Source organism: Pituophis catenifer, unplaced genomic scaffold, assembly GCF_029215685.1.
Source record: "Pituophis catenifer annectens isolate HBS135680 unplaced genomic scaffold, rPitCat1.0.hap2 SCAF_2, whole genome shotgun sequence".
NCBI classification, from domain to species: Eukaryota; Metazoa; Chordata; class Lepidosauria; order Squamata; family Colubridae; genus Pituophis; species Pituophis catenifer.
Window position 1 is genome coordinate 92977658 of NW_027256882.1, and position 26750 is coordinate 93004407.

The 26750-nt window shown below is 36.1% G+C and overlaps 2 protein-coding genes across 2 annotated transcripts in view; one reads left to right on the forward strand and one right to left on the reverse strand.

The window, feature by feature from the left end:
- ITK (IL2 inducible T cell kinase) overlaps positions 1-17585 on the reverse strand; it is a 36715-nt gene extending 19130 nt beyond the window's left edge. The window contains exons 1-3 of the mRNA XM_070933849.1: positions 17385-17585; positions 1539-1643; positions 423-504 (exon numbers count right to left, since the gene is read on the reverse strand). Of these exons, the coding sequence (XP_070789950.1) occupies positions 423-504; positions 1539-1643; positions 17385-17585 (388 nt within the window). The remainder of the gene's footprint in view (positions 1-422; positions 505-1538; positions 1644-17384) is intronic.
- Positions 17586-22672: 5087 nt separating this feature from the next.
- On the forward strand, positions 22673-24882 carry MED7 (mediator complex subunit 7). The gene is made up of 2 exons (XM_070933850.1): positions 22673-22758; positions 23736-24882. The coding sequence occupies exon 2, from the start codon at positions 23753-23755 to the stop codon at positions 24443-24445; it is 693 nt and encodes a 230-aa protein (XP_070789951.1). The 5' UTR covers positions 22673-22758; positions 23736-23752; the 3' UTR covers positions 24446-24882.
- Positions 24883-26750: the final 1868 nt, after the last annotated feature.

Here is a 26750-nt window from a genome sequence, read left to right on the forward strand (position 1 = left end):
TGAACACGCCATTGTACTTACTACAAATAATAGAAGAATAAGCTATCATTGTAATAAGGGCCAATCTTGTTTTATTTTAATGTGCTATTATGTAAAGAGTCATTGATGGAGCATATAATTTCATTGATACGTAGATAAACACATATCCCTTTCATCTTCAAACATTATTCCCAGCATATGGAGGTGAAATAAATCTTTCCCATTAACAGTTTGCCATCAACTTTTTTAAAAAAGAGATGTTAGAATAATTAAAGGCTGCAGCTGGAAACAGGAATATAAAAGTCACTTCAAAGCCACAAAAGCTTATGTCCAATATGTATTTCTTAGCCTTTAATTACCTTAGCCAGTATGTTACCTTGACATACTGAATTTCAAATGAGGTGTTGATCTGAGGAATTACAATGTGATGAGTTACAAATTACCTTCTTTCAGAACCATGACCCATTTCTGGCAGCTTGCTAAGTTGGGGGCAAAGATGTAGAGCATATAGTTGTCATGAAAAATCTGTGAGGGGAGGAAAAAGGATTTAGAGTCAATTCTAAACTGAACAGGATCAGCCCACTTTCTATGAATGGTTTCTAATGTGATGTTAGAGGGAAAAGTGAACTTGTAAATAAAGTAAATAATAAATATTCTAATTACATATATTTGCACACAATGGATAAAACATAATAAAAAGCACTGAAGATCCATTATTCCATTGTTAGTTCTTCTTAGCAAAATTTCAACAGATTTCCACAGACTGGAATATAATTTTTCTCTTTAAAAGAGAGTAAACCTAACTGAGGTTGTAAAATTCTTAATTCCCCAACAAATATTCACTTCTGTATTTGTTAAGAAACAGAAACTATAAAAAACTGTAAGAAACAGAAACCATAAGCTATCTATACCTTGGTCAATCATAAATTGTATCACTAGGATAAAAATTTTTTCTTGATTTTCTGAATGGCACTATATTTGCAGCACACTATGAATCGTTAATTTCACTGCCAAACAAGTAGCTAACATTTGGGCTGCAACTGAGGGGAAAAATGATTTCACATGCCATTTACGTTATTATGTATCTGGCTTGCTTTAGTACAACCCACTCAAAAGAAGCCCCATATTCCACAGAAGAAACAAAAAGTTTTCTCCCCAATTAATTACTTGTGTTTGGAGATGGGGTGGGGAGTTTCTAGAGTTTTCTTTCTATTAGAAAAATGCTATTGGAGTATTTTGCAGCAGGTGAAAATAATGTTAGCAAGAGGCTGAAATAGACAAAGGAAGAAACAGCAAGAATATGTGCATAAAATTAAATTTTATATACTGTTCTAAAATTTAATCAGAAAGATATTGTACAAAGCAGCTGGATTCTTTTTTAGAAATGCCAATTAGCATCAAAAATAGAAACAAGTCGGAAAATGCTATAAGCTGTTTCCCTCTCACCACCTAAGCAGTTTTTACCCCTTAAATCTTTTGGTCAATTAAAAAGAATTAAGCATGACTTGCAAGTTTGATGTACTGGTTATGTTTAGGATGATTGTAATGTTGTGACTTACCTGGAAAGGATATTTATAGTGACATGGAACTGGGACATCACTTTTTACAAGTTCTACACATTTAATCTTGGATAACTCAATTGAACCCTTTAGAATTGTTTTTTTCTAAGAGAAGAAAGAAAATATAAAATACAATTAGGGTCCAAGACATTGCTTACTTGACATTACACTACCAAGTCTTTACACATTTGTGTCTGGAAAGTATTTTAGCAAGGGAAGTGAAAATAATGAATGACATGTTATGATTTTCAGTATAAAACAAAGAGAGAGAGAGAGAGAGAGAGAGAGAGAGAGAGAGAGAGAGAGAGAGAGGAAAGAAATGTCTAGGGAAATGTCTAATTAAATTTCTGAACATGTAGCTGACTTATTTCCTGAGAAATAGTGGGATTTTTCTCTCTCTCTCTTTTTCCTTGGTAGACCTAGGAAGCATCAATGCATTGGCTTGTATATTTTGCTATAAAAGCTGCATTGAACAGGAAGCCAAAAAGCAACAACTATAATAACCCCGCTGTCCACTAATGCCTTGCTTTGAATGATTCACAGCCCTCTTTGAAAGTAACTGATTTCCTGCTTTGATTTTTCTACAACTGACATGTAACACTTTTTGTCATTCATTTCAGACAGAGGTTAAATGTGGAGTTTCTGGAATAATTCTTCTAATGTGACAAGCAACTGATCTTATGCCTTTTCTATCAGAAACAAATCTAAGTGGCTTGTAAAAATGATACACAATTAATTATGCAATTCATAAGAAATGGCATTATCATACAATCACAAGAAGAACATCAGAAGCATCTTTGATTGAAGAAAACTTTCACAAAATGGGAGCATAGATTTTGGCATAGTTGTCACTCACATATAATTAAGCCTTACATAGCCCACAGCTGTGTGATAGCTTATATTTTTCCAAGCTTGAGGATGACAATTTAGTCCAAATAGATTGCCAGTTACATTCTATTTATAGGTCATGGCATTCACAGTCACCATATGCGAATCTGCATAGCGTTTAGAAGGACTGATACAGTTTATCTGTCATCCATTATTTAAAAATGTGCCCAGAAGAATGCTAAACCACATATAAACCCACATATAAAAGGATCCTACAAAATGCCTGAACAGGGCATGGTGAAGTGCTGGTTAGACATTGCGCAGGCAGATGCCTTTGAGGAAATAGAGTATCAACTCTTCTGCAGGTCGCACCCCAATCTAAAATAGACATGGAGGGCATGACCCAACAATTGGCAGGATGGAAACATGCCAGCAGTAGTCAAATTTGACAAGTGGGTGCTGGGTCTGGTTATGCCATCACTAACATCATTAATGAGGCATCAGAGGCTGCTTATTCTTCCTCAACACAGGAGAGGAAAAACTTTAAAGCTCAAACAGGTGAAGAAGAGCTGAAGAGTATAAGACAAAAGATGCTTCATGAAGACACAGTCTCCAAACCCATGTCCTCTAAAGGCAGGGGATTGGATAGTATTGGTGCCTGCCACTCCAATATGTCACTGTGGTTATAATTACATTTGTTTTGTTCCTTTTGCCCCCTTGTAAAATGACTTGATGCAGTATATAGCTGAAGCTGTAATCATGAAAAAAGCCTCTCCCTGGTTTAGTTTCAGCAAATCCTTGATACGTATCAATAATAATTTGAAATGAAAACAAAGTTACAGTATACCCAGACCAAATCATGTGAATTAAAGAATGTTCTTAATTGCTAACATAAGAATTTCTAAATGTCTATCCATTTTTAAACATTCTTTGATGGTTCCCAATAGATCTGAAATAATATTCTGATGAATTAGTTTCATTTTTAAATCATAAATATAGTTCACTTTTTTAAACATCTGGACTCATTGATTCCTAAAATTGGACACACTAACTCTTCTTTCCATAGTTATATAACAAATAATTCCATTTACATTTTTTATATCTTTTAAAATTGAATTGTTGGCTTCCATTTAAAGCGCAGCATGTAAAGAAACCAAAATTGCAGGTATCTTAGAAGCGATTAGCACATACAGACCATATTGTTTAGTTGCTTATGTTGTCAACTGTATATGGAAAGTAAGTCAAACTTTAACTTTTAAAAGGCAATCTATCAAAACCTTTACAACAAACCATTAAAATAACAAGTGATTTAAAGAATTTCAATAAAACATGTTCCCTGGTATTTCCTAATGATCCAAGTAGTTATCTTGCTCAACACAGTTTAGCTTGAGTCCAGATAAGATTGACCAATGCTGCTGCCAGCTGAAATACAACAAAATACTTCATGCTGATTCAGGCTTCTCCACCATCTCCAACCATTTAAAAAAACAAAACTAAAATAGCCTGGATGCTTTTATTTATGCTTTGGGAACAACTAGATTAATTTCTTGCAATAAATTGTTAAAGCATTGTGCCTTCGAAGTTGCTTTTTGCAACTAATTCAACAAAAAGATTCTAACCTGGTCAAATGGTAAGTTGCCTATTATCAGACAGCTGTTGTGGTTTCATGTTTATTTATAGGAAAAACACAAATGGCTATTTTTAAACTCTCAGGCTATATGCAGCATATGACTTGGATCATCTCTTCATGGGAAACTACCTGCCTGTAAGATTTGGCATTGTAGTAAAGACCTTCTCAGTAATCCCTGCAAAAAAAATCTCTTTGGGAGGATCTGCCCGAAGCCTACACATTTTAAAAATCATTATGTTTTTTTCTTTTTTTTTTTTTGGTGTCCAAAACTTTAACAGATTTATACTATGCTTAAATAGAGACTTTGAGATTTTATTTGCTTTGTTTTTATGGACTATTATTATAATAGTTCACAATGCCATCTTGAATGTTAAAGACTAAACTAAACTAAACAAAGATAACCTATGAAAACTATCCAAATAATCCAACAATGATAATTTATTAAGGATTTTATCATCAGATGATAAAATACAAAATGCAAGGGATGAAGAAGAACCATGAGCATTTCAGGAGTGCTTTGCTATAGACCCCTTAACATCTCTAGTTTAACAACACAGAGATTGAATACAGTCAGCAATAAAAACTGCATTTACAGGTCCTATTAAACTATAATTGCCAATAGCCATTCTGAGGCAAAGAAATTAGAGCTGAATCTCCAGCCCTTCAAATTACAAAGACCAGCTGAATCTCAATCTTTACAATAATAAATCACAGTAGACCCAAGCTGTTGCTATTTCAATAAATGAATTTCTCCTGGGAAGATTTGTTGTTTAGATTTGCTTTACTACTTTATTAGCTTTACTGCTGGTTACTGAATGTGTGGCTATCTGTGTACAGAGATCTATTTCCCAAAATTAAAGCTGGATTGTGTGACATAAACATAGATACCTGAAAGCAGGCATAAGGGAAGATTACAAATGTTACCTATTATGATGCTGTGGCTAGCCTATGGACATTTAAGGAGATACCATTTGGCAATACAGAACAGAGCAAATTAAGTTGCATAAATCTTGATCTCAACACAGAAGAGTCAAATGATAGGAGCCTAGAAATATAATTTATATCACCAGGACATTTTGTAAAAAACTAAAGAAGAAAGCTCTTTAGAGAAGCAAGCAGTAGAAACAGCAAAAGAAAAATAGTTTTTAAATATCTCCTTCATACTTCACTTTTCTCTTTGCCAAACTTAATTCTTTATCATTGTAGAAAGGTATCTATTGCTTATGAGAAAGAAATAGAATTTAACTCTTTCCCTAGATAGAAATTGAGTTAATTTCTATCTTTGAATTGACAGTAAACTATACCAGTATAGCATTTGTAGTCCTCATGGCTGAATCCTATCCATAGAGGACATAAGGAATGGCTTTGAAGGATGGAGGAAAAGTTACTACCAAGGCAACAGTCAAATAAGCAGAGCTTGAGCCTGGGTCAAAAACATAACTTGAAAAAACTGCCTCAAACAAACTTCTCCTTAGTTCACACAAAGATAAAGGGAAGGACAGAGGAAGTACTTTTAGATTTTCAAGATTGTGTTACTATTTAAATAGAATACTATTTAAATACCTACATGATATTATTTATTTATTTATTTATTTATTTTATTGAATTTGTATACTGCCCTACTCCCGAAGGACTCAGGGTGGTGAACAGCCATAGAATAAAAACATATAAATACAAAATTTAAAATAGAATAAAATAGAATTAAATAATTGGGCTGAACAAATTTAAAACCCCAATAATTTAAAACCAAATTTAAAATTTCCATTTAAAAAGGGGAAAGACTTAGGTCAGGCCAGCTTGATGAAATAGGAAAGTCTTGAGCGCACGACGAAAGGTACGCAGATCCGGGATCCTCCGTATCTCCGGGGGGAGCTCATTCCAGATAGTAGGTGTCCCCACAGAGAAGGCTCTCCCCCTGGGAGCCGCCAGTTAACATTGTTTGGCTGACGGCACCCGGAGAAGCCCCTCTCTATGGGAGCGTACTGGTCGGTGGGAGGCTATTGGTGGTAGCAGATTCTTAGTCTACCTTATAGTGCTGACACTGCCTCAGCTGACTGTGTTTTGAATCACTGCACACACTTAGCTTCCCTCCAAAGTATAGGGTGACAATGCCTAACAGATTTTATATACTTTGGAAATAGTATAGGAGAGTCTCAGAATCAGAGGGAAAATACTCTGTGAGGGTCTGGATGGGAGTCAACAGGCTCAGACTTAACCCAGACAAGACCAAATGGCTGTGGGTATTGCCTCCTAAAGACTGTGTCGATTGTCCATCTCTGGTCCTGGGGGGGGGAGAAATTGTCCCCCTCAGAACAGACTCGCAAACTGGGTATCCTTCTAGACTCACAGCTAAGATTAAAGCAACACCTGACAGCTGTGGCTACGGGGACTTTTGCACAGGTTCACCTGGTGCACCAACTGCAGCCCTACTTAGATCAGGAGGCTCTCCTCACAGTTACTCATGCCCTTATCACCTCACAGTTGGATTATTGCAACATGCTCTACAAAGGGCTACCTTTGAAAAGTGTTCAGAGACTACAGTTGGTCCAGAATGCAGCCACGTGAGCTATTGTGGGTGCACCTAGATACACCCACATTACACAATTCTCTGCGAGCTGCACTGGCTCCCTATCGGTCTCCAGACACAATTCAAGGTGTTGGTTATTACCTTTAAAGACCTACATGGCTTAGGGCCAGGCTATCTTCGAGACCGCCTTCTACTGCATAGCTCCCAACGACCGGTAAGATCCCACAGAGTTGGTCTCCTCCAGGTCCCGTCAGCTAAACAATGTTGGCTGGCGGGCCCGTGGGGGAGGGCCTTCTCTGTGGCTGCCCCGGCTCTCTGGAACCAATTACTTCCTGAGGTCCGGACCGCCCCCACCCTATTGGCCTTCCAGAAAGCAGTGAAGACCTGGCTTTTCCGGCAGGCCTGGCACCGTTGATCTCGCTGCTGCAATCTTGTGAGACCCGGCCATGAATGGAGTGTATGGGTTTTTAATGTTTTTTTAAAAACAACTTTTATGGTATATTGTTTGCATTATTTTTTGTTGTAAGCCGCCCAGAGTCCCCAGGGAGTTGGGCGGCATAGAAATGTGACAAATAAATAAATAAATAAATAAATAAATAAATAAATAAATAAATAAATAAATAAATACTATTTCAGTAATGACTTGTGGTCTGGGGATGAGATGATGGCAAAATCATGGGAACATAACAAATATCGCCTGGATGTATTTCTACAGTGCTTATATGCACTGACTCTTAGTCAAACAAATGAGGAAGAGAAATTTCAATAATGTTAGATTTGACATACATTTTTAAGTTCAGACAAGCAGGCAATATTAGCAGGATCAAGGATGCAAGAAATTTTTCAGAAGCATTAATGGTATCCCATTACAGTTTAAAAGGTTTGCTTCTAGTGGGATTCCTACAGAATCTCATAGAGAGAGAACTATAAATATAGATTTACACAATAGGATTATGATGAGTCTGTCAGATTCTCCCAATGATCATTGCTAGAAACAAGAGAAGAGACCACTAATCAATGTGCTTAATTGCTTACGATACTAATTAAGCAGAGAGCAGGGAACAGAATGCATATAAAATGGTTGAGGGCTGCAAACTGCTGAGTGCCCATATATGCATTAGATTTTTACAATTAGCTCCCTAGTTTTTGTCAGTATGCTAAAAAAAAAAAAAAAAAAACCTGCTAGTCATCTGTTCTGAACGACAGCAAACTTAGCACTGCAAAACTGGAGCAATTGAACATCTCTCTGCAGATCCCAAAAGCATATTGATTCGTTCACCGTGGAACTTGTTAGTAATTGATAGGAAACTGAATGCGCTGGGTGAAGTTCAATCTGGCACTTTACGAGTTCCTTGCTTGCTGTACCTTGCTAGCTGCATGTTTTGTAGGTTGGACCTACTTCCGGGCTTCAGTGAATATATATAAATTTAATAAAACAAACAAACAAACAAACAAACAAACAAACAAACAAACAAACAAGAGAATATAACAATTAGTTTCTAGGCCCCAGAGTGAAATCCATAGAACTTCAGCAGGTAACCTAGTGCCCTTGAAATATTTTGGAGCTCAACTCCTGTCAACCTTATTTAAACAAGCCAACTGAGAAGGACTGTGAAAGTATTAATCCAGGATATCTTTATGGAACTGTTTCCCTTATCCATGTACTAGTGCAACAGATAATAATTATAAATCCAACTCTATAAAATGTCCAAAATCTAGTATTTATGGCTATCTGTTGTGCTTCAAGTAATGCATGACAGGAGAAGAACTGCAAAAAGATGTCTCAGTCTTTTGGTGGTTTTAATTCTGAAAAACCACAAGATACAATTCAGAGTAACAAAGACAAGACAATACATTAAAATACCTACTACACCTGCACTAACATGCAGTGCATGTGACAAAAGCTTGTATTATCTATATACATAAAATGCAAGAAAAGACATTGATAATTTCAGCAGATAACATGAGAAGCAAGTTGGCAGAATGGTTTAAAGCAGCAGACATATTAGCTAACTAAAATTAGATTTGAACTGTGTGGGGTATATCTTCTGTTATCCAACATAAAGTGGATAAAGCTCTTTTCAAGTGAAACACAGCTCCTGGGGAATTGATAATACACTTCTTTGCAATTTTACTGGCAGCAGTTTAGAAGGATTTGCTACCACTTTCTTCCTGGATTCCACCCCCCCCAACCTTTCAATCCAGCCCGAAGTTTTAATATTCCCTGGAATATGAAATAGCTAAGGAGACCTAATCCTGGTTCTTAGCCCAGAGATTACATCTGCCTTTAATTATTTTTTTTAAAGAAATGTCATGTTTGTTCACACATACTTAAAATTGTATCCAACAGAAGCAAAAATGGTCCCAAGTAACCTGCAAAAATAAAGAGTTCATTCAAAAGATGACACAATAAATAAATAAATAAATAAATAAATAAATAAATAAATAAATAAATAAATAAATAAAAGTCTTTGAATGTTAAAAGAGTAAAGACTCAGTAAAGACTGAACCTAACTCAATTGGGAAACTAAACAACAGGAAATATTGGAAGAAGCATGGATGGGTTCGTGGAAATATCAGCTGAAGTCTACCACCCAAATTGTGGTAGCATAAATACCAGCAGGCTTCACTGAAAGAATCTATTTAGTTACTCTGGGAATGGATTACTAGAGAGGCCTTTTTTGATTTATGTTATGGCAAAGGGATGCTTGCCTAAATCTAGGGTCAATGTTCCATTTCTTTTCTGTTCTGGATATGTTCAAATCAATAATGAAAACTCATTCTCATTCATCCATTCCATGGTAAATTGCACTGGGTTCAAAAAGATCTGATAGTTATATATACAATATGCAAAATGTACAAACAAGGCAATTTAAGTCCACCAATCCTACACATGTTCCTTTAGAATTAAGCTCATAAAATATGTAATATATTTTAAACAACTTTTACAGAAATATATATGATTTTTTTTTGCTCATTTGCTCATTTAGATATATTTTAACAGAAGAATCTATTTAAATCTAGAATTATATTAATGCCCCATACAAGTTATGTATCTATCATTTAGTTTAGTTCATTTAGGACTAGAATAGAAGATGGATTTTTTCTAATCAGATGTAAAAATCTAGTTTGAAGGCATTGTATAAAAATATAACTGAGGGAAAGACAGAAAAACAGCAGAATAAATGATCAAATTATTTTAGAAGGAATTTTTTCACAATTACTGTCTATCAACTAAGGTATATACTTCTGAACTAAGCCTGACAGGTAAGAAATAAGATTGGAAAGAAACATAACTGAAGGCTTATTGCTTTTATGGTTTACCACCCTTATATACGAATGTTATCTTGCTCATAGCTCTCTCACCTATATACCTATATCACCTATATATACAATTGGCTACGTTGCCTCTCTATTGTTATATATCCAGCATTCCTCAAGTTAGATGCTCTTAGAATGTAGACTTTTGACTCTCATTATTCCATACTAAGCATAATTATTATAATTTAGGAGTTAAAAGTTAAAGATAGTGATGCCTATGGAGATTCTCAATCATCCAGATCACGTTTGTCCCAAAAGTGCTTTTCAAAAGGCAGCTGAACTTTAATTTTTTTCCTTGAAAATGTTTCACTTCTTATCCAAGAAGCTTGTTCTGAAGGAAGTCCAGCTGTCATTTGAAAAGCACCTTTGGGATAAAGATGATGATCAAACACGTGATTCTGTGGCACCATAATTTTAATAACTATGATGACAGGTTTGGCAGGTGATCCTAGGGAAGCAACTTTTTCTCATGTATCAGGTGAGCTCATGTATCAGACTTTTGTGAATATCATGATACAATAACGTAAATAAAGGATATCAAATATTTTAAAATACATATTTAAATGCTAAATATACTATATTTGCAAGACAGAGTTTGTATGTCCATTTATACATATTGATAAAAATATTGAAAACACAGTTGGATCCGGAAAAAAATGAGGGAAGTTTAACAAGCTACAGATTTTCAGGAGAGAATTGTGGAACTTCTGAAAATCTGGTCAGCTGTGGTCCTTGTTTAAGGACTTTACTATAAGGAAAGAAGAAATGGTAGCACAAGACCTATATAGCACAATTGCCATATATAAAATTTAGTAGTGGAATTTTAAAATATATTTTAAAAATATTTTTTAAAATTAGAAGCTGAACATTCCCATAAGATGATTTCCTAATTCAGTCTGGATTCAATCAAATATCAAATTATCAAAATCTTCAAAGTAGGATTGAAGAGATCCTAAAATAGAAGTGCTTGCTTCTTATTGATCGTGGTTTCAGTACTGACACACTTGTTTGCTAGATAATCATGATGGGAAAAAAACAAGCAATAATTTAAGATTTTTTTTTTAAAAAAAATGATACATAAAAAAGTCAGCTATTCCTGGTGATCTGCATGTCTTCTTTAGAACAGTGAAAAATACCATCAGTGCTTCCTGGCTGGTGGAATAAATATATAAGAATTTTTGTCAACACAGATCCTTCCATATGAACTGGATTTAAAACTCACGGACATTACAATGGCTGGACATTGTAAATGTTGCTGTTCAACAAAAGTTACTGCTATCAAGAAGTCCACCGCTGAAGTTATATTTTTGCACATTTTTGCATGTGGTTATATATTCTATAAATGTAGAATATGTCTATAATTCAGAAGTCACTCAGAATTTTGGAACAGTTCAACACATACCTAGCTCCAAAGAAAGAGTACATTCTTTTTCTTAAAGAAGGAAAAGATAAAATGACTTTTATCATGGAAGAGTTATGTTATCAGAGACAGCTACCAGAGACAGCTAACTGAGCTACCATTTTCTAAAATTGCTAATATAGTTATAATCTCATTACAGGAAGCCTTACCATGACTTTTAAAATTGTAACTGTGATCCCTGGCACAGAAAGTTCTTTCTCCTCTTCGTTTAGCACGCAATTGCCATTAGCATTAATGAAAGGTTTGTATGTAATCAGGGGAAGAATTAGCCCCAGAAAAACTATCAACAATAAGCATCTGTGTCTTCCAAAATTCATTATACAGTGCACAATGAGGACCTATCTCATCATGAAGGAAAGCACTCATAATGGGTATATGTGTCCAAGCTTGATTCTCTGCATAAGTCCACCAGCATCTCATAACTGGCTTCCTTATTATAAGATGCAAATTACTATCGCAGACAAAACTTTTCCCCCCTCTGAAAATCTGACGTATGCATGCAAACTATGCATATGCCTGCAGTCTAATTGGTAAACAGTCTGGCCTTAGGCAAAATTCCAAAACGTGAATTCCAGAAGTACAAGTATTCCCAAACTTTTCAAGTTTGTTGATTTTTCAAATTAGGATGGTGCCTTTTTGCGAATGGCCCTCAAGGCAGATTTACCAAATAGAACCTAAAACCAGAAAACACAAAGACGGCACAGCAGACAAATTGAAACACGCTAAAACAAAGTCATGAGATCATCGATCATTTAACTAGTGCCCAAAGAAAACCAATTAATTTCACCGACAAAGGCCAACATAAATCAGGCTCTGCCAAAAAGGCTTAATAGCTTTTCTTGAAGGGAACTGCAGTTGTGTGGCACAACCAGAGAATACTTTTCACCAAAGGTAGCCTCAGGAGCCAAAAGTATGTTCAGAGATGGCGCACAAACAGGTATCAGAAGAGTCATAGGAGCATAAGAGATCCTTCAGTATCTGGCCTTGGTTACTCACTGAGGCACTTTACTCCTGTTTTAAGGAAAACAAAAATGCCAATCTGGGTTAACTTCAGCATTTAGAACCCTTGTTCCCAGGCCAAATGTTCAGGCATAGTGAGGACAATATAATATTCTGTGCCTATAAACTGCACTGTGTAAACCAATTAAGTATTTTTAGTTTATTTTGCACAATACAGGTAATCCTCTACGTAGACCACAATTGAGCCCAAAATTTATGTTTCTAAGTGAAAAATTTGTTAAGTTAGTTTTGCCACATTTACGACTTTTCTTGCCACATTTGTTAAGTGAATAACTGCAGTTGTTAAGTTAGTAACAGGGTTGTTAAGTGAATCTGGTTTCCCCATTGATTTTACTTGTCAGAAGGTCACAAAAGGGGATCACATGACTATGGGACACTGCAACCGTCATAAATATGAGTCAGTTGTCAAGCATCTGAATTTTGCTCATGTCGTAAGTGTGAAAAATGGTCACGAGTCAGTTTTTCAGTGTCGTAACTTTGAACGGTCACTAAATGAACTCTTTTGAGTCAAGGACTACGTGTAGTCTTTTTTTTCTTCCTAATCGTATATTAGTTACAAAAGTTTCTCTCCCTGATGCTTGGATTCTGAGAGTTGATAAGCACTGATTGTATTATCCTAAATACATTTTTGCAGGTATAAGATTCAAGCACTTTACTACGTAATTAAACCAATGCTGCAGTCCTGGTGGCAAGAACAAAAGATGTTCCATGACACATTTTGAATTTTACACTTTTGCAATGGGAGCAGTTTTGATTAATTAAGTCAGAAATTAGTGTAAGTCAGCCAATGAAATAACAGTGAGAATTTTTTTTAAATGCAGAAATTCCCTTGGGGATTTTTAAAAAATATTATCATCACTAAGGTCGGAATTTTAAATGGAAGATTAATATGGGGTGAAAAGGTCTCTATTTCCTCTTGAAAGGCTATTTTTCCATTCAAAAGAGTTTGCTTTCCAAATGGGTTAACCTCTCCTCCTATGAAGGAGAGAACTACCTATAAAAATGTTGCAGGCAGGAAAAAGTATATATGATCAGAGCACATCAGAGGAAGGGTATCAAAAAAGCCAAGATGGCAGTTGTGATCATGCAACACAAGCCCCCGACCCCACAAAGTCCTGACCAATTTTACTCATGCCATATGAAGTATTAGCATGCCATTACATTTTGACACATTTTGGCTACTAATACGCAAGTGTAACCAGAGGCCAGATTTGCCCCGGGGATGTTCACACTATTATATACAAGCTATGCAATCTAGGGAGTATCTTGCAAGTCAAAATACTGTAGCCCACATTCCATTGATAGGGAGGAAATGCAGTATAGTGACCCACAATCAGGTTGCAGGTAATATATATTGATAAGTAATTTTCTATGACCGTACTTTTCTCAGGCTGAGGGTCATACCTGGTCCATGAGTTGGCATGCCAAGTTGCAGTCCATAAAAAATGAGACCATGTTCCCCTCAAATGAATATTATTTAGTTAAATATATCAGGTTCTATTTTAGAAAAAAACTTTGCAGCATTCAATTTTACAACTTTTGGAGAAGATCTGCAGACTGGCTAGCAGTCCTACCTCCAAGGTTTTTGCATGATAAACCTGTAAGGTAGTTGGTGACGTGAGAGAGCGAGAGAATGAGAATGAGAGAGGGATTATCTGGCTCAAAGTCACCCAGATAATTTTTAGAACTACCAGTAGGAGTGAGCTTGAACCTGACCCATATCTTAGTCTAATTCCATCTTTGTTCAGTAGTACATTTGAACATTTTAGGGGCTTATATTATGCACCTACTTTAAATTATGCCATATTCACTTTTAAAGTGGGCCTGATTTATATATGTTATTCAGACTAATTATATATGCCTGGACTACATACAGAAATAGGTTAAAATAGAAATAAAAGTGAATTCTTACTTTATGGAAACATACCAATAAATATTGATATTTTTATCTGCATGCAAAACAGATATCAAATGCCAATGACTAAGAGATACAGTGTAGAAGATGCAGAATATTTACTTCTAACCACCTGCTATTTACTTTAACTTAAAATCAGCCATATGGGAGCCTACTGCAAACTGATTGAATGTATTGCATGAGGAGATACTGTTCAGAAAACATCCTTGACTGATCTTTGAGGCAAATAGTCTCAGGGTATGTGTGATGTTATTTTGGCTGGGAATTGGAGAGTGCTTTTTCCATTTTTGTTATTCAATAAAAAATAATAAAAATACAAAATACAAAGCTTCTGAACATTTATAGGGTACTTAGTGATGTCAATGGAGATTCTCAATCATTCAGGTCATGATTATCTCAAAGGTGCCTTTTCAAAAGGCAACTGGACTTTCTTGATTTTTTCACCTTTAGGGCACTTAGTGATACATTTTTTTGGGTGGCTTACAGTAAAACCAAAATAATATATAAATATCTACATAATACTTTTAAATCATTGGCAGAATAATTTACATTTGTTTTCTTTTTTAAAATGTTTAATAAGTCAGTTTTCAAACTTATTAGGAATGTAAAAATTAGCTTTCAATCAGCTAAGATGGTACAGGAGAAAGTACAGGAGAGATAGTTGAAAAAATAGTTATGGATGCTGTGGCTACAGTCCTATCTAATTCTTTCTGACATACTTTTAAAAGATGAAATGAGATCTCACCTGTACTGATCTCACCTTACATTATCAGAACATAATTTACACTTTTTTACCAGAGATGTTCATCTCAGAATATAATTAATATCATACTTTATTTTTCTGCTTTTCTGTTTTTCAAGATTTAACACTCTACATTAAATGTAGGAAAATATGTGGGAAATTGGCCCTTATCCTTGGTTTCATTCAATGGAAGGTTCACATGAATCATATCTTTTTTATTCAAGGCAGTAAAACAATAAATTAAAACAGAAATAACTCCAAGACCTATTTCAATATTTACTTCCTCACAAATAGAATTTCATGAGATTCAGACATAATCTTTCACCTGTAACCCTTTTTCTTCTCAGTAGAGTAGTTCTCTTGCTTATGTCTCTTAAAACAAAAGTGCTTATAAAGGAATAGCATGGACATGCAACATCTTGTTTTTTTTCTTCCATACAATTATGTCCAATTCTTGTAGACAACATGGATAAGTCTCTGCAGTTTTCTTGGTAAGATTTTTCAAAATTGGTTTGCCATTGCCTTTTTCCTAGGGCTGAGAAAAAGTGACTGGCTTGAGATCACATAGTTGGCTTTGTGCCCAAGGCACCACTAGAACCCACCTTCTCCCAGTTTCTAGTTTGATGCCTTAACCACTATACCAACTGACTGTCTTTTTACTGGTAATATCTGTCAAAAGCTACTCTTGGGTATGAACAAGGCTTTTATCATGCAGTTGGTTGTTCTGTTCAGAGAATTTTACAAGGAGATCAAACATGTTCATAATCTATTTGACAACCTTCTTTTTTTTAAATTAGTTACTTTTACTTGATTTTTTTTACTTTTAATTAGTTACTTGAACTCTTTTGACAGGTAAATCAAGGAGCATTCAGGGATAACTCCAGTATTCAGTCTCTTCCTTTTTGAATCTCTGTAACCTTAAGAAGTGATGAGACAAAACTACTGGTAATGTACTGTGTTTCCCTGAAAATAAGACCCTGTCTTATATTTTTTTGAACCCTGAAATAAGTGCTTGGCTTTATTGCCAAGCACTCAAAAGCCCGATTGGGCTTATTATCAGGGGACATCATATTTTGGGGGAAACAGGGTAAAAGAATCCCCACTTGAATTGACAGTTCCTATCTTTGGCACTAGATATTGCCCTTCACCTGTCTAGCTGGATAATAAAAAGGGAACTGTTCTTCCTATTCAGAATATCTCCCTTTCTATCATCCATTACCACTTCCTATTTGTGACATTAAAAACATATTGGGGAGCAAGAAGTGGAAGGAAGCTGATGATAGGACTTGAACCAACAATGAGTCAGAAAAAATACATTTGTCTTTCACCCTACTTTCATAGTGATTTAAAGGAAGACAGTCCAGTTTTTATGGAAAGACAAAGCAATACAATGGTAACAATTTTATCCTAACCATTTGTAAGAATTATCTGCAAAAAATGTATTTCAAGAATATCCAGGATCCTAAATTCAGAACTGTTTCAGAAATGAATAAATATACCGCACAATCATAAAGTGGCAAACAGTAAACTATAATTTTGAAATACTTATGATTTCAGCAGTGGCTTCCAAATTGGTTAGCTAAACTTGAAGTGTTTAGCTGATAATGGTTACCTGCCAAGCATTTGGAGAGTTGGTTGATGGACTTCCCTAAGCTGGGGATCTGAAGAATTAGTCTATATTTAATTTTGCTAGGTATTTAGAAAAATAACATTAGGCACTTTAACTTCCTTTGAGGATACAGTATTTAAATAATAGAAACAATAGTACTATCAGAACACTCCCTTTTCCTGAAGATACACAGGACAAATTTTTCTGACATGGTTGTATATGTGTGTACATATAAAACATTGGTTCTGTATGTTTCTGCAGTCTGGTTTTCAATAAGAAATATGGACCCTGATAAATTTTTCAGTTGTAGTCAAAAGACTGTCCTTGAGAACGATCAAGCTGATTATCAAATTCTTGAGATTCGGCATTCTTGTATATACAACAGTTTGTGTAAACTGAAGACATAGACACCATGGGTGAAAAACACAGAACTATCTGTATTAACATTGTGGCTAAATTAAAGCATTTCTCTGTAAAGGAATAAACAGCATTATGCCTTTATGATGATCCCCCTCAAATGCACAGGTTAAAGTGTTAAATCCACAAATTAATTATTTTTCATATCAGAAATTATTAGTCTGATGAAAGCTTTGTTCTGTCCAGGTTAGTCATGGGAAGTCACTAGCCTTGTTTACAAATATAGCCGTGATGCTACGGGGCACATACTATGAATTCATTATATAGATAATTTTAAACAGAGTAAAACTGAATCCTTGCTCTACAAAAATCAACAGTAAAAAAAAAAAAAATCCAGTGAAATATTCATTTTCTTAAGAACCTCTGTATATTTTGAGTGACAGAGCTAGGAAACTTCATGGAAAATAGCACACCTACCCCAGGCCGACGTTCAAAATATGCCAGTCTTGATTTTGTTAAGACGAAGAATCGAACTTTAAAGTTGGAAGGGGAGGTTCTTCTCTTTTGCTGAGATTTTTTGATCAGTTCTTCTTCCAGAAGAACACAGTTATTCATTGCCAGCATGTAATGATCCAAATTCCAGGATGAAAAGGGATCTGCTCTTAATACTCCACACATGAGACCGGGAAAATGAAATTAGAGACAAAGACTGAACTGTCTCAAACATGGATGCAAAAAACAATGTAGGTGCTTTATCTTTCCATCTGTCATCCAGGCAGTACTGTTCTATAGCTTCCTTTCTGATACAAAAGCCATAACCACATCCTTTCAAACACACTGCGCAATACATTATAATTTATGTTACACATGTAATTGAAAGATAACTCAAACGGAAGCTTGAATTACAACTGTTTGCTGTTAATCTAAAAAAATAAATGCTTTGGTGAAAACACTTGGAGCCAAATTTTCCTTATGAAAAAAAAAATCCACAAAAGTATTTATTTACTTTTGTTTACTTTCTACTATTCAGATTTAGGAAGGATTGAAATTAATATTTTTTAATCCTTGACATTTTTTAACTTGATTCCAAAGTTCAGATTTTTAAATTATTAATATACTTGGGATCTATTCATTTCAAGGAAGTCTTGAGTATGCTTAATTTATGTTGATATTTCTTCATGACATTGTAGAAAATATATGCAGTGATATTTTATTGACTTTATAAAATATCTCTGCATATATCTCTATAATATAGAGAAATAGATGACCTAAAATTTAAGCACTTATTTCTCAAATGCAAACAAAGCCACCAAAATAGATTAACCATTATTCATTGAGCAAAACAGATAATTGAATGAAATAATTTGGCAGAGATCATAATTTTTGACTGATTATAACTATATAAAATTATAACTGCTTACATTTTTAGGGTGTTTGAATGATTTTTCTATCTATGAAGTCATTCCCTTACTCATTTGTTATCTTTTCAATTTATTGTGTGCTCATTTAGTTGTTTTGTTGTGTTCGGTGGTTCAACCAAAAATATTATCATGTTGTCTGAGTTCAGTTTCAGCCAGTAGAATTTGTGGGTCCACAACTATTTTCAAATAGTTGTTTCATTGTTGTGACTTAAAGTTTAAGGAAAGCATGTAAGGTATGTGGAAGAATGTGGATTATCCCAATTGCTTGACAGGCTGATTAAATCAGCTAGCATGCAGACTGATAACATGCATAAATGGAGGTAGCCAGGTATCTCCTAGCAGGAGAGAGACAATAATCTTTCTATCAAAGAACCCTCCCTTGACCAAGGAGATCTGCACAATTAGAGGGCAGTCTTTAAATATTCTAGGAATTATTATATTCCTAGAAAATGTCATCAAGGTAATAGTTTTACAGATGTAGATTCATTTAAATGATATTGATTTGTTTAACTTATTTGAATCAGATTTCAAATGTTTGGTTGCTGAAGTTGCTAGGTGGTTTTGAGGGATTATATTTTCTAGAAACTGCATGGGGGAGACTGTCTTGGTCAAGCTTCCACTCAGCAGTTTTAGTATACTTGACTACTGTATTCTTCTGAACTGCCAGTCAGGATTGAGCTTTGGCTGTGCTGTTTTACAGGAATATAATACTTTATTTAGGGCTATGTGACATAGATGACACTGATGGACTATAATTGACTTATAGTCAATCGACCTGCAAGATTCCATATTGGGCTCATCGACATAACTATGTTGGCAAAAGTTGAAATGAGGTCAGTGTGTTGATGATATCCAGTTCAATTGCTCCTTACCATCCATCTCCAACAAAGTCCAGTATGTAATGAGATAGATGAGAATGACAGAATGAAAAATATTTTATGAAAGAAGGTTTATAGCCTGGAAGTTACCCTTTATATTCAATTGTCACTGGATTATTAGTAGGAAGTCACAGCTTCCTACTAATAATCCAGTGACAATTGAATATAAAGGGTAACTTCCAGGCTATAAACCTTCTTTCATAAAATATTTTTCAGCTGTGACAAGAAATGCCTTTACAGAATTATGCCTAGCCAATCATCACATATTTTTTTTGTCCCATATTTAAAGAAAATACTTCCGTGCTGTGTTCGGGGCATATTTGCTATGAGCTCTCTGTGGAAGCTACTGCTGCTACTGCCAAATGGAAGGCACATTAGTCAAGCTTATGCTATTAATTTCCATTGTTTATCTGTTTATATGAAACTTATGAATCCTGACACTATGTTCCTCAGTTGCTATTTACTGTACTCCCCCACCGGAGACCCTTGGATTCCCTCCCCAACCCTGCCTGTCCCATACAGGTACCACACGACATAGAGGTGGCCTCACCCACTCAGTCATATAACACCCTCCCCCCGCAGCCAGTTATTAGGGCAGAGAACCGGTTGTTAAAAAATTTGGAGCCCACCACTGCATAGCATATACTAAGTACTCCTAAGTATGAAGAATGTGCAAAAATTGTGTTATACTGTAGGCTTTCCCTTTCGATTTGCATTCAAAGATTGAATTTTTGAAAATATTTGCATTTAAAGGAGCATAGATTATATACAAGATTTTGTTACTGAAAAAAATCCATTTCATTTAAAACATTCACTTAAGAGTGAAATGTTAATTTGATTCAAAAAGAAACACTCAGGATGGGTTGTTGTTCCCTCTATAGAGTCTATATTGTTTTTCAAACCTAAATCATTCTCCAAACATGCTACTTGCCTTTCTTTCTCAAAGCAAAAGGCTGTTTTCTATAAAAGCATGGCAAAATGTAACTGTTAATCCCAAAAGTGTGTTTAGTGCTTTTTACAGATCATTGTATTTCATAAAAAAAGACAGTTCCTCTCAAGCCATGATTAGTGCTGCTCTCTGCTGCCTAAGTGTGGCATAACATATGTAATAAAGTGGACCGCAAAATAATACATTTTTGTTGTTTTCATTTAATCTATTAACAATGCATTTTTCACATGAAATTTAGGTGGCAGTAGTAATTCATTTGGAAAACTAGAGGTAGAGACATATTGGATAATATGTATTCCATGAAATTGATTATATTCTTTATGCTGTGTTACAAATAAAAATATTTTCTTTTCATATGTATTTATTTGGTATATTTATATTAAATCTATATATATTTGGCATATTGATATTTAAACACGTGACTCTGGACAGCAGTTAAAAACACAAAAAAATAACATAAGAAAAACAAAACTATCAGTGGGTGAGCGCCTTCAGTTTCCCTAGTCACTTTACAAGTTGCATATCTATGTTCCTGGATCCCTAGGCCAGATGGTAAGGCCATGTCATCAGGCTATTTTGGAAGGCCAACAAGATGGAGCCAATCTGATCTAATGGTGTTCCAAAGGATAGGGGTCACAGCAAAAGAGGATCTCTACCTGGGTCTCATCAGATGACATTTTTTCATTGGCAGGACTCATAATATATCCTTCCTGATGGATCTGATAGAGTGGGTAGATGTGTCTGGTTGTTCTGACCTAGGCTTCCTGAGTCAGTAAAACACACGAGTTGTCCCAAAAACCTCTTTAATTTCAATGGCTGTGAATTCTGTTCATTCACAGATGAGTCCCAAATAGTTGTAAAGAGTCCTTCAGGATAAGGCTGATAATCACCCACCTTTATCTCCTTTGACACGCTGCCAAAGACCACGGAGTCCAAAATCAAACAGAGCTTCAGACTTTAAACTGAACAGAATTAACAAGGTTGTTTCCTGCAAAGGCCAAATACCTTTGCTCCTCTTTTAAGTCTTATGGGAGGGGACAATCATCTCCAAGCCCTACTCCCAAGTCGTCTCTTTTGTTTTAACTGTTCTTGCCTTCTGGCAGCTTTGCACATGTGTGCACTGGGAACAGGCTCCCCGTTCCTCTGCCTCGCTGAGGTCTGACTCTGGAGGCTCCCAGATGGCCCTTTCTCTGCCTCCGAGGCAGAGCCTTCGTCCAAGCCTTCCTCAGACTCCAGGACTGCCCCATGTTCCTCCCCAATCTCCTCACTGTCCGACTCTGCTGCCAGCTCCACAGGCCGCCGGCGGACAACACTGGTGAGATACCTCAAATACCCATCTTCCAGATGTGAAGAAGTGAGGTTCTACAATGAGGAATACCCATCTGAACTTCAACTGCTTTCATGTTGATGTACAGTATGTCATAGAAGTGAGTACACCCTTTCACATTTTGTAAATATTTAAGTATCTCTTTTCATGTGACAACACTGAAGAAATGACACTTGGCTACAATGTAAAGTAATGAGTATACAGCTTGTATAACAGTGTAAATGTGCTGTCCCCTCAAAATAACACAACACACAGCCATTAATGTCTAAACGGGTGGCAACAAAAGTGAATACCTTCCCAAGACATTTTACTGAGCAGAATATAGTAAAATGCAATTCAATATTCCATGTACACAAATGGACCAAATTGGGCATTCAATTTTAATTCTGGTGAATGAACAAAATCACCCATTACACTTTCCAACATCAAGCTATCTTAATGAATAAATTCTGCCTTAACCCTAACCATTTGAGTTTGTTCAATGCTAATTCTCTTCTAGAATTTAGACAATAATCTATGGACAAAATTTGACTGATCATCTGGCTAATTCTGATCTATTTTTGCCAACTCCAGCTTTGCACAACTGGTTGTTTCAGGAAAGCATACCTGCAGAGGATTATTTTATTACATAAATTTATACATGTGATTCAAATTTGTTAGGTATAGCAATTAGTCTAGCAGAGAGGGAGATGGCAAGAACGTATCTTAAAATTCTTAAACACGAACACACTTTTCCCAGGGAAGATCTGATTTTGACAGAATTTGACTAACATTTGTGTGGCCGTTTAATCACCGCTACAATAAAACCCTAGATAGTTCCATCATGGTTCCTGTAAATCACGATAACATTTCAGGAAATATGCGCCACCCGAAAACAAACTCCCCCGCCCCCCGTCTGCTTAAAGGTCTCTTCTTAGCACGACTTCAAGAAGAAAATAAGATGCGAGGGGGGGGGGTTATTGCAGAAGACAAAACGCTCATTAAACAACTGCTGACTGGCAACGAAATCGGCACGCGCCAGTTCCCTCGCCCCGCCCCTTTTATCGGCCTGCGATTTGGTTCCAACGGCGTCTTTTTCGTTTTTTTCCGGTTTGGGGGAACTCGCGCCTCCGCGGAAGCCAATGAGGAGAGCGGCGCGCTACATGCATAAATTGCGCGCGCCGGAAGCGATTGTTTGCTGCCGAGGAGAAACGCAAGTGATCCTGATAACTGATACTGTGTCGCGGAGCTGCTGGAAGCCTGATCCCTTTTGGTGTGTCTGTGAGCTTAACATCAAGTAAGCCAAAGGTTTTCACTTCGGGATTCCCCTCCTCTGTAGTGTCAGAACTGCTCCCCGGTGCTTTTTGGGAGTCTGCATCCTGCGCTTTTCCTGTTTGTTTTGCCCGACGAGGACAGGTTAACGGACTAGGCACGACTTTAATTTCCTAGCACCAAAGATTAAAAGCGATCATCATCTACGTTCGCATTAACATCACGACCCCAAACCTGTTCCCTTGTCTTATATTTTGAATATGGGGCGGATAAATTTTGCTGCTGACACTCTTCCCCTTAAAATCGAGTGAATGTAGTTTTATATTTAGTGCCGAAAGAAAGAGAACAAGAAGCTAAGGAAAAAAGTGACGTGGACTTAGTATATATTGAAACGGCCTCTTTAGTGTGTGGGAGAGAAAATATAAAACATAACTAGGAATAGGCTTCATTAGACAATGTGTGGACGTTCCCAACTTCGCTATAAAGTTTTGTCAAAATTATGTCGGCTTTTATCTTTCATGTAATGTGATGTTTTTTTGTTACTGTAGAAGTGGATTTCTGCATAAGGCAAGGAGGTGAAGTAGATTTTGAATGTATCATCAAATCTGTATTTCTTAAAATATGTGTTATCGTTGGCAGTAGAACCAAAAATACAGTAGGATCACATTTATACATAATTGTAAAGTAGTGAGCAATAATATTAATAAGATATTAAAACAGTAAGGAAAACTGTTGTGTCGATCCTCTTGCATGTTCTTAGGCACATGTTTCAAGTGTGTATAGTGAATAATACAAATTTTTGTCAATTTAAAATCCTCTAAATATAAACAGGTGGCAGATAACTCCATAATTAGTGCTAGTAAATAGTATTCTTAACTATTTAGTGTGTTGGACAGAAACATTTTAACTTTATTGCAATGTATAAATGCTTATCTATCTTGTATGTGGTGTTTAAGTGCTAATTTTATTTTTATATTTGCAAATGTTATCTCTTTATTCTAGCAATTTGTTCTGCTGCAATGGGTGAACCACAGCAAGTGAGTGCCCTCCCTCCACCTCCAATGCAATATATTAAAGAATATACTGATGAAAATATTCGGAAAGGCATAGCTCCTAAGCCTCCACCGCCTATTAAAGATAGCTATATGATGTTTGGAAATCAGTTCCAGTGTGATGATCTAATTATTCGACCATTAGAAAGCCAGGGTATTGAACGATTGCATCCCATGCAGTTTGATCATAAAAAGGAATTAAGGAAGCTCAACATGTCTATACTGGTCAACTTCTTAGATCTCTTGGATATATTAATAAGAAGCCCAGGCAGCATAAAAAGAGAAGAGAAACTGGAAGATTTAAAACTGCTATTTGTTCATGTGCATCACCTTATAAATGAATATCGACCTCACCAAGCAAGAGAGACTTTGAGAGTCATGATGGAAGTGCAGAAACGTCAGCGTCTAGAAACTGCAGAGAGATTTCAGAAACACCTAGAACGAGTTGTAGAAATGATTCAGAATTGCTTGGCTTCTCTTCCAGAAGATTTACCTCATTCAGATGGAGGAATGAGAATAAAAGCTGAACCAATGGACACTGAAGACAGCATAAACTGTATTGGATCGAATGAACAGCAAAGAATAATCTCTAGCGTAAAAAAAGATCAGGTTTTGGATAAAGATGCTAACATGTGTAGCATTATTGATGAAATGACATGAAAAAGCTTTGGGTTTTGTGATTTTCAAGGAACATGCAACTGATGCTAAGGAATTAGAATATGACGTTTCTTTTCCTTTTGCTATGACAATTTAAACAGTAATGGAATACAATGTATAAATCAGTAAATATTGATAATTTATTTGTTTAGCTTTTGCATGTATATCTATGCTTGACTTTAAAGAGCGTCAATCTTACTGAGAGCTTTACCTATTATGCTAACTGTGCAATTCATCAGTATCCAAATTTTGCTGATGAGCATTTATTGAAACATGGGAGGTACTTTAAGGAATTTAAATATATGTGGTGATTCCTTGTTTAGGTTAAATTAAAAGACATATTATACCACAGCAACATTGTTATGTATACAAAGTGGAAGTAAAGACAGTAAATGTTTTTTTCTTGTTATGAATGTTTGTGAATTAAAGCAACTGTTTCTAAAGATAAGTAAACTTGGTGACTAACATTTATTAAAAAGAATGAAATTCTAAATTCTTTGAGATAACTTTATCTTTAAAATATTTAACAGAAGACTTGATCAAAATTAGCCTTGTATTTTATAGGATGAGCCATATTGCTTCCCTCTGATTTAAATATAAGTCAATTTTATTAAGATGTAAAACGGTGGTTCCTCAGATCGTGACTGCTTGTTAATGCTGACTGTGTTGAAATCTTTTGTCTATGTTTACTAAAGAATTGGAAGTGTGTAAATAGCATAGCCATAGTATGTATATATTCAACATTTACAGTGGGGCAAAAAAGTATTTAGTCAGCCACCAATTGTGCAAGTTCTCCCTCTTAAAAAGATGAGAGAGGTCTGTAATTGTCATCATAGGTAGACCTCAACTATGAGAGACAAAATGAGAAAACAAATCCAGACAATCACATTGTCTGATTTGAAAAGAATTTATTTGCAAATTATGGTGGAAAATAAGTATTTGGTCACCTACAAACAAGCAAGATTTCTGGCTCTCTCAGACCTGTAACTTCTTTAAGAGGCTCCTCTGTCCTCCACTCATTACCTGTATTAATGGCACCTGTTTGAACTTGTTATCAATATAAAAGCCACCTGTCCACAACCTCAAACAGTCACACTCCAAACTCCACTATGGTGAAGACCAAAGAGCTGTCAAAGGACACCAGAAACAAAATTGTAGACCTGCACCAGGCTGGGAAGACTGAATCTGCAATAGGCAAGCAGTTTGGTGTGAATAAATCAATTGTGGGAGCAATAATTAGAAAATGGAAGACATACAAGACCACTGATAATCTCCCTCGATCTGGGGCTCCACGCAAGATCTCACCCTGTGGCGTCAAAATGATCACAAGAACGGTGAGCAAAAATCCCAGAACCACACGGGGGGGACCTAGTGAGTGACCTGCAGAGAGCTGGGACCAACGTGACAAAGGCTACCATCAGTAACACACTACGCCGCCAGGGACTCAGATCCTGCAGTGCCAGACGTGTCCCCCTGCTTAAGCCAGTACATGTCCGGGCCCGTCTGAAGTTTGCTAGAGAGCATTTGGATGATCCAGAAGAGGATTGGGAGAATGTCATATGGTCAGATGAAACCAAAGTAGAACTGTTTGGTAGAAACACAACTCGTGTTTGGAGGAGAGAGAATGCTGAGTTGCATCCAAAGAACACCATACCTACTGTGAAGCATGGGGGTGGCAACATCATGCTTTGGGGCTGTTTCTCTGCAAAGAGACCAGGACGACTGATCCGTGTACAAGAAAGAATGAATGGGGCCATGTATCGTGAGATTTTGAGTGCAAACCTCCTTCCATCAGCAAGGGCATTGAAGATGAAACGTGGCTGGGTCTTTCAGCATGACAATGATCCCAAACACACTGCCCGGGCAACGAAGGAGTGGCTTCGTAAGAAGCATTTCAAGGTCCTGGAGTGGCCTAGCCAGTCTCCAGATCTCAACCCCATAGAAAACCTTTGGAGGGAGTTGAAAGTCCGTGTTGCCCAGCGACAGCCCCAAAACATCACTGCTCTAGAAAAGATCTGCATGGAGGAATGGGCCAACATACCAGCAACAGTGTGTGCCAACCTTGTGAAGACTTACAGAAAACATTTGACCTCTGTCATTGCCAACAAAGGATATATAACAAAGTATTGAGATGAACTTTTGATATTGACCAAATACTTATTTTCCACCATAATTTGCAAATAAATTCTTTCCAAATCAGACAATGTGATTGTCTGGATTTGTTTTCTCATTTTGTTTCTTATAGTTGAGGTCTACCTATGATGACAATTACAGACCTCTCTCATCTTTTTAAGTGGGAGAACTTGCA

What these genes read in the sequence shown, in the direction of transcription:
- MED7 (XM_070933850.1), top strand. Translation starts at nt 23,753, where the DNA reads ATGGGTGAACCACAGCAAGTGAGTGCCCTCCCTCCACCTCCAATGCAA.